At 43.9% G+C, this 12861-nt stretch overlaps 1 protein-coding gene across 1 annotated transcript; it reads right to left on the bottom strand.

Annotated features, from left to right (window-relative positions):
* Window positions 1-1873: 1873 nt before the first annotated feature.
* On the bottom strand, window positions 1874-10456 carry LOC126100169 (endocuticle structural glycoprotein ABD-4-like). The gene is made up of 3 exons (XM_049910719.1): window positions 10306-10456; window positions 5864-5982; window positions 1874-2466 (listed from the first exon to the last, which is right to left on the bottom strand). Exons 1-3 carry the CDS (start codon window positions 10315-10317, stop codon window positions 2184-2186), a joined length of 414 nt encoding a protein of 137 aa, XP_049766676.1. The 5' UTR covers window positions 10318-10456; the 3' UTR covers window positions 1874-2183.
* Between the last annotated feature and the right edge of the window lie 2405 nt (window positions 10457-12861).

Raw genomic sequence — 12861 nt, 5'->3', positions numbered from 1 at the left:
TCCTCTTCTCCCGAATTCTATTCAATACCTCCTCATTATTTATGTGATCTACCCATCTAATCTTCAACATTCTTCTGTAGCACCACATTAAACAGATCCCATTCTCTTCTTGTGCGAACTATTTATCGTCCATGTTTCACTTCCATACAAGGCTACACTCCATACAAATACTCTCAGAAACGACTTCCTGACGCTTAAATCTATACTCGATGTTAACAAATTTCTCTTCTTCAGAAACGCTCTCCTTGCCATTGCCAGTCTACTTTCTATATCCTCTCTACTTCGACCATCATCAGTTATTTTGCTCCCGAAATAGCAAAACTCCTTTACCTCTTTAAGTGTCTCATTCGCTAATGTAATTCCCTCTGCATCTCCAGAGTTAACTCGACAACATTCCATTATCCTCGTTTCGCTTATGTTGATGTTCACCTTATAGCCTCGTTTCAAGACACTGTCCATTCCCTTCAACTGTTGTTCCAAGTCCTTCACTGTCTCCGACAGAATTACAGTGTCATCGGCGAACCTTAACGTTTTTATTTCTTCTCGATGGATTTTAATATCTACTCCGAATTTTTCTTTTGTTTCCTTTATTGCTTGCTCAATATACAGATTGAATAACATCGGGGAGAGGCTACAACCCTGTCTCACTCCCTTCCCAACCACTGCTTCCCTTTCATGTCCCTCGATTCTTATACCTGCCATCTGTTTTCTTTAAAAATTGTAAATAGCCTTTCTCTCCCTGTATTTTATCCCTGGCACCTTCAGAATTTGAATGCGAGTATTGCAGTCAACATCGTCAAAATCTAAGTGTACAAATGCTAGAAACGTAGGTTTGTCTTTTATTAATCTAGCTTCTAAGAGAAGTCGTAAGGTCAGTATTGCCTCACGTGCTCCAATATTTCACCGAAATCCAAACTGATCTTCCTCGAGGTTGGCTTCTACCAGTTTTTCTATTCGCCTGTAAAGAATTCGCGTTAGTATTTTGCAGCCGTGACTTATTAAACTGATGGTTCGGTAAGTTGCACATCTGTCAACATCTGCTTTCTTTGGGATTGGAATTATTATAGTCTTCTTGAAGTCTGAGGGTATTTCGTCTGTCTCATACATATTGCTCAAAAAATGGTTCAAATGGCTCTGAGCACTATGGGACTCAACTGCTGAAGTCATTAGTCCCCTAGAACTTAGAACTAGTTAAACCTAACTAACCTAAGGACATCACACACATCCTGCGACCGTAGCGGTCTCGCGGTTCCAGACTGCAGCGCCAGAACCACGCGGCCACTTCGGCCGGCACATTTTGCTCAGCAGATGGTATTGACAGGGCTGTCTCTCCTAAGGCTATCAGCAGTTCTAATGGAATATTGTCTACTCCCGGGGCCGTGTTTCGACTTAGGTATTTCAGTGCTCTGTCAAACTCTTCACGCAGTATCATATCTCCCATTTCATCTTCATCTACATCCTCTTCGATCTCCATAATATTGCCCTCAAGTACCTCGCCCTCGTATAGACCCTCTATATACTCCTTCCACGTTTCTGCTCTCCCTTCTTTGCTTAGAACTGGGTTTCCATCTGAAAACACACAGTAGGTATACGCCTCATAGACTGACTGCGCTGATTTTCGATGGAAGGATCGGTAATTGTCAGTCCCATTTCATCTTCATCTACATCCTCTTCCATTTCCATAATATTGCCCTCAATTACCTCGCCCTTGTATAGACCCTCTATATACTCCTTTCACCTCTCTGCTTTCCCTTCTGTGCTTAGAACTTGGTTTTCCACCTGAGGACACACAGTAGTTATAGGCCCCATATACTGTCTGCGCTTATTTTCAATGGAAGGATTGGTAATTGTGAGTAAGGAAGTAAACTAGATGTTTTGATGTATATACATGTGCTTTTATTATACAGTTGCGATATACAAATATTACAATAAAAGCTTGCTGAAGAGTTTGGGAGAGGACTGTGGGGAGACGAGGGACTGCGGCGGGGAAAACGTTACAGAGACGGGGGGACTGGCCGCACGGCGGCCAGCGGACAGTGTTCAGAGCGATGGGTCGTCGTCGGAGTAGTGGAGTGACGGAGAGGCTGCCCTGTCGGGCACTGCGCAGGGGAACCGTGCGACGGGCGCCATCCTGGGCGACGCGGCCATGAGCGCCGATGCCGCCAGAGGGTCAGCGACGTCTCTTACTGCTTCCTGGCGGCGATCACCTCTGGCGGGGGCGGGTGCTCGGCGATGTACTGGAGGGCGCGCGCGATCGCCTCGGGCACCGGCGGCGCCACGGGGATGTGGGCGCCCTCAGGGTGGAAGCCGGTCTCGTCGGCCGTGTAGGTGAGCTGCACGGGCGTGCCGTCGGGCGCCGTGTAGGACACGCTGCCGCGCACCGCGATCGTGTCGGGCTCCTTGGGGTCCTGCGACTTCACCAGCGTGCCGTCCTGCACTGCGCTGGTGCCGTCGCCGGACTCGAACCTGCGGAAAAGGATTTCGCTGTCTTCATTCGTTCCACTGTCTGCGCCAAGGAGGAGAGCGAGCCGGTTGAGTTCCGCCATAGAAATACTCCGCAAGCCACCGCACAGTGCGTGGCGGGGGGGGGGGGGGGGTTACCCTGTGCGAAGACGGAGCCGTAATCGCAAATTTTTGGACTGGAGCATCCAGTTCCGATACTCGACTGACGAATAAGGCTACTGTCTCAAAATTTTATGTCAGACTGCCCAATGTCCACCCACAAAACGCCATACAACTGTTCCGATTACCTCGTCCTTCGCAATACAGGGTCTTATGGAAGACAGCAAGCGCTGACAAGTGCGAGTATTATCGCACAGTCTACATCTACATCTACATCTACATCCATACTCCGCGAGCCACCTGACGGTGTGTGGCGGAGGGTACCTTGAGTACCTCTATCGTGTCTCCCTTCTATTCCTGTCTCGTATTGTTCGTGGAAAGAAAGATTGTCGGTATGCCTCTGTGTGGGCTCTAATCCCTCTGATTTTATCCTCATGGTCTCTTCGCGAGATATACGTAGGAGGAATCAATATACTGCTTGACTCCTCGCTGAAGGTGTGTTCTCGACATGGGGTTTTATTAGAGCCAAAAAAAAAACTAAGTTCACAACATGTCCGACAGATGGTGCTGGACAGCAAAACTTCAGTGACTGCGCATGACGATCGTGTATAAAAGGAGCAGAGCTGTAATGAGAGAGAGAATCAGAGGCGCCAGCAGTCGCACCATGTCATCTTAACAGCTCGTGCGTCGAAGTTGCAGACAAGAATAAAATACAAAACAATGGAAAATAAAATTAAGGATGTGCTAGTTGACGATCAGTTTGCCTTTAGAGATGATAAAGGCACGAGAGAAGCAACTCTGTCGTTGTGGTTGATAATGGAAGCAAGAATAAAGAAAAATCAACATACGTTCATAGGATTTGTCGACCTGGAAAAAGCAATCGATAATGTAAAATGGTGCAAGATGTTCGAAATTCTGAGAAAAATAGGAGTTAGCTATAGGCAGTGACGGGCAATATACAGTATATACGAGAGCCAAGAGGTAATCATAAGAGTGGACGACCAAGAACGAAGTGCTCGGTTTGAAAAGGGCGTAAGACAGGGATGTAGTCTTCCGCCGCTACTGTTCGATCTGTACGGTGAACAAGCAGTGATGGAATTAAAAGGAAGGTTCCGGAGTCGAATTAAAGCTCAAGATGAAATGATATCAACGATACGATTCGCTGATGATATTGCTATCCTGAGTGAAAGTGAAGAAGAATTACATGATCTGCTGAATGGAATTAACAGTCAAATGAACAGAGCATGTGGACTGAGAATAGATCGAAGTCCACAGTTCGTGGTCGTGCGGTATCGTTCTCGATTCCCGCGCCCGGGTTCCCGGGTTCGATTGCCGGCGGGGTCAGGGATTTTCTCTGCCTCGTGATGACTGGGTGTTGTGTGATGTCCTTAGGTTAGTTAGGTTTAAGTACTTCTAAGTTCTACGGGACTGATGACCATAGATGTTAAGTCCCACATTGCTCAGAGCCATTTCAATAAATGGATAGAAGACAGAACTATTGAGAAGTAGCAGAAAACAGAATAGCGATAAACCTAACATCAGGATTGACGGTCACGAAGTAGATGAAGTTAAGGAATTCTGCTACCTAGGCAATAAAGTAAACAATGACGGACGGACCAAAGACGACATCAAAGGCAGACTAGCAGTGACAAAAAGAGGCATTCCTGACCAAGAGAGGTCTATGAGTACGAAGCATAGGCCTTAATTTGAAGAAGAAATTTCTAATAATGTACGTCTGGAGTACAGCATTGCATGGTAGTGAAACATGCACTGTGGGAAATCCAGAACAGAAGAGAATCGAAGCATTTGCGATGTGGTGCTACAGACAAATGTTGAAAATTAGATGGACTGATGAGGTAAGGAATGAGTAGGTTCTCCGCAGAATCGGAGATGGAAGGAATATGTGGGAAACACTGATAGTGAGAAGGGACTGGATAATACATTTGTGGAGACATGAGGAAATGTCTTCCATGGTACTAGAGGGAGCTGTAGAGGGCAAAAGAAGAAGACAGAGATTGGAATATATCCAGCAGATGATTGGGGACGTAGGTTGTAACTGCTACTCTGAGGTGAAGAGGTTAGCACAGGAGGGGAATTCGTGGGGGGCCGCATCAAACCAGTTGCGTTACAGTCGTTTGGAAACATGTTTGCTAGGTAGCTATGCAACAGGGTAGTCATGGTAGGGATGGGGTTGCTTACACCGGATCGGCTGATGTCCTTTGACGTCCATCTTCCCTCTCTGAACTCGTTCAAGCTTCATTCATGTGTCCCGGAGTGTTAGAGCAACACAGTTCAGTACATACTTGCAGAATACAGCGACGTGATCCTTCTGTATGTCAAACCTCACGGTAATGGAAGAGCTGCCCGTCACCTTTATCAGGGTCGTTATCCACAACATCCAACACCATCGCAGTCCCTTTTCGCCACAATTACGCAGCACCTCCGAGGAAGAGGTACCTTCACCATCACCAGGCTGTGTTGCTCCAAGGAGACGTCTCTCACACCAATTGATGATGCTGTGCTGTATCACGTTTCCTTTTTGTTTCATTGGTTATTAATGACAGGAATTGTAAAACCAGTGATACACTGGGTCACGCGTACCAAATTACTAGTAAAAGTATTCGAATTACCAACATCTTTCCCAATCGTTGCATCACGTAAACGGTACGTTTTCGGACAGGAGTTCCAGTTCAGAACATTATCCACTTAGTCCCCTCTAAAAGTCCTAGAAGTTTGCAACAGGAATTTCCGAACACCCTGTTTAATCTTTCTTGATTCGACAAATTAGGCTGCTAGTAACTGATATTGCTGATCGGCCAGTGAACAATTATTCTTTGATCTTTTCATTTTTCACGTTGATAGTCTGTTTTCGATGATCAGCACATCACTGAATGTTGTACCTCTCAAATTTAGCGTTGTTATGATTTCGTATCCAGATGTATTTAAACTTTATACTGTCGGCAACCGGCCTTCAATGGACTAAATCAGTTTTATTTCATCAGATACCTAGTCTTCCGATAGGACTAAAAAAATTAAGCTTCGTTTGACTCCCCCGTTCTGAAGGTGAGCAGCATGCCATCCTCTTCTCCACAATACAGCACGAGATATTGGTTTGACAGAGCCAATTTTGTTAATCCTTTGGCCCAGCTACGGCATACTACAACTGTAGTTGAATGAAAGTATTCGTCGAGCGTTAATATCGTCCTTCTGATTAGTTTGGTTGACAACACAGACAGAAGCTAATATCATTACACTCATTTCCCGATCATCCGTTCTACAGAAAAATCGACAATATACTCACGAGTAGTGGAAGTTTCCATCGGGGCTGATGACGTTTTCTTGCTTTACGATGGGAACGACGTCCTTGGCAATCTCCGCAACGGCTCCCATCGCCACGGCCACGAGGGCAGACAGCGCCAACTGCAAGAAAAGTTTTGTAGTATGACCTATGTGAAATGGATATATGAAATGACAGGGACGTGATAAATAAGTACTCCAAAGTAGGCACTAAACTCACGACTTACTGGTTTCCCTAAGGTTTTGTGTATAGATTTGCCTTTTGTTGGCTGTTAGCTGAAACTACAGCGACCAGAGCTCTACTATTTGGTTAGATTCCTATGTGCCTTCAATTTGGGGTCAGGTGACAATATCTCTTCTCATCGGACTACGAACTTTAAGGGAGCGTACACTATGAATTAAACATATGCGACATTTCCTGTCAGTCACATATTAGGCGTACTTGCTTATGTAATAATCCGAGTGAATTTGGTTCTTTCGTTTTAATAGCTGCACAAAACTTCCCCACTTGGGTCAAGTCCCAGATTAACGGGCGTTGCATTCTGTCGTTACTGCAGTCATACTTATGGCGTATACCTCACCGGAGGCACATTTATAATTTTTCTCTCTGATTCAAATTTTGCGTTTATTCTGATCAGTCTAACGGGAACAGTTTCATACGTCCAGTAGGACAGAAATACAGAAGTAAGGACTTGTGGATCCATATCAGTTGGCTGCTGGAAATATCGCAATTATCTATATGTGGGACAAACGGTTGGAAGTTATAATTGCCTCATATGATAGTCTTTAATATTGTGTCATCACACATTCAGAACTGTTCGTTAGGCATTTGGAGTCATTTTTGTAGTCATTCAGGTCGTTTATCGAGGTGAATACCTAGTCTGCAGGTAGCGAGTGTAAAATTACCTCAGGGGGTAACGAGCACTTAAATCGTGACATTTAAGAAAAAAATATTCTGTAGCTATCCGTTGGTCTTCTCACAAATTTATTTTGCTACGAGTATCTCAATCAAGCCACCTGCGGCCTGCAACCTATTGCCACACGAGACGGGCCGCAAGGTGTCCCTTATTTAGGATAGCGTCATCGACCTTGACCACGCGCCTAGCTTCACGAGCTTTATCCTTCACTCTCTTGGGTGCAGCAACCTCGGAAGGCCACTTACAACTGATTCACAGCCTCTGTGTGAAAACTCATCATTCGACAAAACTGAAGGACACCTATAAGTGTTTCCTAATATAATTCTCGGATGTGAGAACTGAAAATCAGCTTTCGCTATAATATTCCTATGGAATGAATTTTCTACATAACATTTCGCTAAACGAAGTAGCAGGGACGACTTGAACCGAAGTAGCCCTACCATGGGTTTCAGTTTACCCCTGCAATTAAAAGTTAAACCTGATATTGAGTAATCATCTGAAATAATAGTCCTATCGTCACACCTTTCCAGAAAAAAACCTCTTAGCACAGCAATATTGTTCACCAGTAAATGTATCCATATTTAATAAAAACGATTTTATTATTTGAGTCCATTATGTCTTTCATTGGAAAGAGTACTTAATTTTTAAGACCGAATGAAATATTAAATACGCTGTGATGTCTCAACAGACCAAATGTATCATTGTAAATCATTTGCAGTATATTGCAGCACAGAAGCACTGCTAGTTCTAAACAGCTACCACCTATCAGGAACGTCAATGGTCCATTAGTAACGCTTTCTAGATGACACAACGACTTTAGCGTCTGCTGTTTCACACAACATCTCCCTAATGACCAACTCTCCTCGACTGATGCCTATGTAACTTCTGAGTAGCTCCCGAAAGTAAATTGAATATCCTTACAACTGATGTCAAGCCCATTAATCCATACGGTGCACACGAAACGAGGATCATGCGAATACTGTGACTTGCTAGAATATTTGTCAGTCCAGCGAGCATCAGACACCTATTACGGGCTCCAAGGAACTCTCACTGTCTGCATTACGCAGAGTGAGACGTGGGGCGCTGGTGGGGGAGACAGAAGACCTTGAATGGTTGCTTCTTGTCGTGACATCATGGGTGATCATCCAACAGCAGAAGACCACTGGCACTAATTTTAATTTTTCTGCCTTTGTGACCTTGATACCGAGTCGAACTTGACAGAAGAACTTTCTTTTAAGCTTGCTTCCACGGTAGGTGAAATTTATGATTAAAATTTGACATCCGTAGTTTCTAATGGGTAAGGAAAAATTATTCCATCCTCAGGCCTTACTTCAAATAACATTCCGGGTTACGTAGAGAGAATTACTGAAGTTCACATTTTGGGCTAAAGGAATGTGATACATTTGCGTGTTCCTCCGAAAATAAATCTAATGTATCCATAACAAATAAATATGTAGATAATAGAAGAGGAATATCTTAAATGTATTTTAATCTATGTTCTGTCTAGGCTGAAACGTGCACAGAAATTAATTGGATCTAGTATAGCTACACGGGATGCTTCCTGTGACAGCGTATATATAGGTGGGGATTTCCGTAAGTTCGTTGACAATAGAAATAATCAGGTGGTCGTATTAAGGACACACTACGAGGTTTTATGAGGGACCTGAGTTTTAATTGCCTCCTATCATAGTAGAATAATGTTCCAAAAGAACAAGCGGGTTATACGGAGCCGGCCGGTGTGGCCGTGCGGTTCTAAGCGCTTCAGTTTGGTACCACGTGACCGCTACGGTCGCATGTTCGAATCCTGCCTCGGGCATGGATGTGTGTGATGTCCTTAGTTAGGTTTAAGTAGTTCTATGTTCTAGGGGACTGATGACCTCAGAAGTTAAGTCCCATAGTGCTCAGAGCCATTTGAAAAAAATTTTTTTTTTTGTTATACGACATTGTAGTATTGTTATTCCGCATTACGATGGAATGTTTCTTTGGACGAATATGCATGTCACGTAGACCGGAGCAGCGCTGTTTCTAAACACTTACTACATATGACGTATGACGAATTACGATGGAATGTTTCTTTGGACTGGTATGCATGTGACGTAGACGTAACGATAAGGCGACTGCTCGCGATAAACGGGAAATCTGCAATGGAGTTCCGGTCCGCCACAAATTTTCACTGTCGTCATTACATTATACAGTTGATGGTTGGGCATATTAGCAATGACGAATACATTTAATGTACAAATAAGTTGTGTTACATGGAGGGGACTATAAATGATATATAGGTCTGGCGGTTCATTTATAACGAGAATTTCCGTGGAGATTTCCAGAAATATTCCACTGAAACAGATTATGCTACGTAACTGACGTATTTTTCGAAGTCAAGGTAGAAATGTAGATCTAGAGCTGTGACACACAGCAACAATTTTGTGATAGGTGCACTACCAAGGGTCCAGGGATAGCCATACCTTTGCACAAGAAATTGTAGAAATGTTTCCTGAAACTAAAGAAAGCTTTCGGACCTATTGTTCTGCAAGCACATTTGTTTAAAGGGCCTGTTATCGGTTATAGTTAAAACTATCATCTATCAATCTACATTATCGGTCCGGACACTAATACATGCACATAGTAATTATTACTATAACAGCACTCACAATTAACGTGGGTAACATATATAAGAATGGAGGTCACCTCGGCCAACATCTCTGATGATCCAGAATGAGATTTTCGCTCTGCAGCGGAGTGTGCGCTGATATGAAACTTTCTGGCAGATTAAAACTGTGTGCACCAACCGAGACTCGAACTAGGGACCTTTGCCTTTCGCGGGCAAGTGCTCTACCATCTGAGCTACCGAAGCACGACTCACGCCCGGTACTCACAGCTTTACTTCTGCCAGCACCTCGTCTCCTACCCTCCAAACTTTACAGAAGCTCTCCTGCGAACCTTGGCAGTACTAGCACTCCTGAAAGAAAGAATACTGCTGCGACTTGGGTTAGCCACAGCCTGGGGGATGTTTCCGGAATGACATTTTCACTCTGCAGCGGAGTGTTCGCTCATATGAAACTTCTGTGATGATATCTTGATCCGGTCAGACGAATGGCAAAATTCTTTAAAAATATCGATTAAACAAATAATCTCGTACTTTCTTAAGTTGACGAGTTGCAAGGTCGTAGGAAATTACTTAGAGAAGATGCTCCAACGAAGCTTACGGTCGATAAGAAATGAGATATAAGAATTGGCGCTGTCTGGGTGCGACCATATTAGGTGAAACATTTGACAGCTATCAAGTCTATTCCAACAAAAACGATTTCGTGAAAATTGATCCAGTTCTCTACACTAGCTGTGGTTGTAATAAACCCCTCGTATATCTATAAAGGAGATGAATAAGAATTTCTATCTCAGTGTTAAAGGTAATACAGTGCTGAAGTTGGAACAATATTTCATACGCTCAAAATGAACGAGATATTTTTGAACTCTGTTCCAGATCATAAACGTGAGGTTGCCGGTTACTGTAATTACAAGTTTCACTTACCAGTTTGTACATGGTTATGCTGGTAGTTGTTGCTTCCAGGTTCGTACCGTGAGCCGGACTGGTGGAGTGTAGGGATGTGTAACGTATTTATACCCACCCGGGCCACTGAATCGTCCACCTCTACTGCAATAAAAAAAAAAAGGCAAACAACGAAGCAGTCCAGCAAACACAGGTGGGTCCTCGTCGGACGCGTACGACTTCGCTCTCCACTCCCCTCCTCTCCCCTCTACGGCCTTTGCCACGCGGTCCAAAGATGACGGCTTTGGCGCCTACGCCGTCCGCCAATGTAGACATTCGTTTTTCGGCTTCGGATCAGACTGTCCCCCTTTTTTTTCCTTTTGGCGGGTCTTTGCGAGCGCTGGAGGGGATGGATGCGCTGGGGGGTCCCTGGAGCGTCGCGAGACACTTGCTGCAGACTGGGCAGGACCAGCGCTGGAGCCGCCTCGGAATGACGGCATAGCGCAGCGAAACTTCCAGTCTGAGTTACGGCGGCCCCCCGGGTCATCCTTACTTCCAGAGGACGGGCCGCATCACGGTCAGCGCGGTGTTAGAGGTCGACTAAATTATAGGTCCCGTCACTCCCACGAGTTTTGTGGTTTTCTTTCTATCGAATACGACGGCTCATTTCGTTGCCAGTGCCAGTATTACACCGAGCCGTAGCTAATTTTAGGAGCTCGGCGGTAAGAGTTTGTTATATTCTGCACGTGATCATACCACCCGCCGCCAAGGTCAGCTGGAAACGACGACGGCTCGACATGTGCGGGTTGTTGCTAGCGTCTCGAAATATTAGTGAGGTAGTCTGAGGAGCGGGATTCAGTGGTACGTCTGACCGTCCTAACGTACAGTTGGTTGTCTATGTCACTCGACGAACTCAGTCCCTCTGAAAAGGATACAGCAGCTGCCTTGCCTCAGCCGAAGATCCCGTGTCTAAAGACAACGCATCCGACAACAACATTGCTTCTTTTCATTTCTCTTCATCGCGCACAACCATAGAATACATAACTGGAAGTATCATTGTTATTTTATATGCAGCGATTAAGCATCTGCACTTCCCGGCTTCTCAAAGCTTGCGCCCTTCGTTTGTTGGTCGACTTCTGTCTCTCTCCTTCCTTGCCGGACTGTAGTTTAGAATTTTCTAGAATAGTATCTCATCTCCGTTCTATACACGTGACATTTACAACTAGTTCTGTAATCGTTTATTTACTCTTAATAATATGTACTTTCTATTCATTTCTGACGTGCGTGGTATATAGTTGCCACGTGTGTGCTTGGAAACCAGAAACGCATGGGTTCGGATCCCGGTTGGACCAAGTACTTCTTACCGGTCAGACCAAGTTTTCCAGTCCATCTTTAACCCAGTCTTCCACTTTCAACGACGTAAGCATTCACCGGAATTGACAAGTTCCACGTTCAACTCTTTAAGTAACCTTTCACGTGTAGGTTAGGGACACACAAGTCGTCGCAACTGGTGTCCAGTTTAAACTCTTCCACAAGATTGCTGAGCCACATCGAGTTATTATACTTATTGTTATTATTATTATTATTATTCATCTCTAACCTTTTCATTTTGTATGAAATATGTGTTTGTGCAGCCCCTCACTAACTTGAAGAATCTCTTCCCCGCTACTTGCACCTTGCTGTCCTTTATCTTTCTTTTACCCAACTTTTGTTTTCGTACAAGAGTATTTTTATGTCCATCGTTTTAAAAAAATTAATTTTTCTACTTTTAGGATTTTTAGTTAAGTGTTCTCTTCTTTGGATCCACATGTCACTTGTAATTTGTGCAGCTTTCGATCTGTTTCATTATCACAATCATAGCTGATGCTGCAGCTCGTATACTAAAAATATGACACCTCTTCAGTTATTTTGTTGTTACTATTGTAGATGGTTCAAACAGGTCTGAGAACTATGGGACTTAACATCTGTGGTCGTCAGTCCCCTAGAACTTAGAAATACTTAAACCTTACTAACCTAAGGACATCACACACATCCATGCCCGAGGCAGGATTCGAACCTGCAACCGTAGCAGTCGCGCGGTTCCGGACTGAAGCGCCTAGAACCGCTCGGCCACCGCGGCCGTCTACTATTGTAGACCAAACTGGGTAATTAACTTGAATATACATAACATTGATCTTATTACGTAATCAAATTTTAAGATTGGTTTTATACATGTTTGTTTTAGCTGATGCGCTGCCAGTCGGATGATTGATTACTGGTATTACTTTATTCTCTGTAAACATTAATGCATTTAGGCTATTGCATTTTATTAAATTCCTTGATTGCAGTCTAATAAACAGTTTTAAGGAGATTTTTAACGTAGATGTAAGAAATAGTGGATGAAAGAAGAAGTCCTTATTTCACTCCATTATTTACTGTCATTTGTTCCTATCTATCTGACAGTGCTGATGGGCTGTTGACGAGACATTGCTGCTTTTTATTTCTTATTCCACTGGACCGCTCCGCCAGCTTAGTATATGCCCTTAAAAGTCCTGAAATTATCGAATATGAAGTATCAAACTATATAATAATATAATAATAGAGTATCAAGACGTGCAC

This window comes from Schistocerca cancellata, chromosome 9 (assembly GCF_023864275.1).
Source record: "Schistocerca cancellata isolate TAMUIC-IGC-003103 chromosome 9, iqSchCanc2.1, whole genome shotgun sequence".
NCBI classification, from domain to species: Eukaryota; Metazoa; Arthropoda; class Insecta; order Orthoptera; family Acrididae; genus Schistocerca; species Schistocerca cancellata.
The sequence above is the reverse complement of the archived record's forward strand: the minus strand, read 5'-3'. Positions and strand labels throughout refer to the sequence as shown.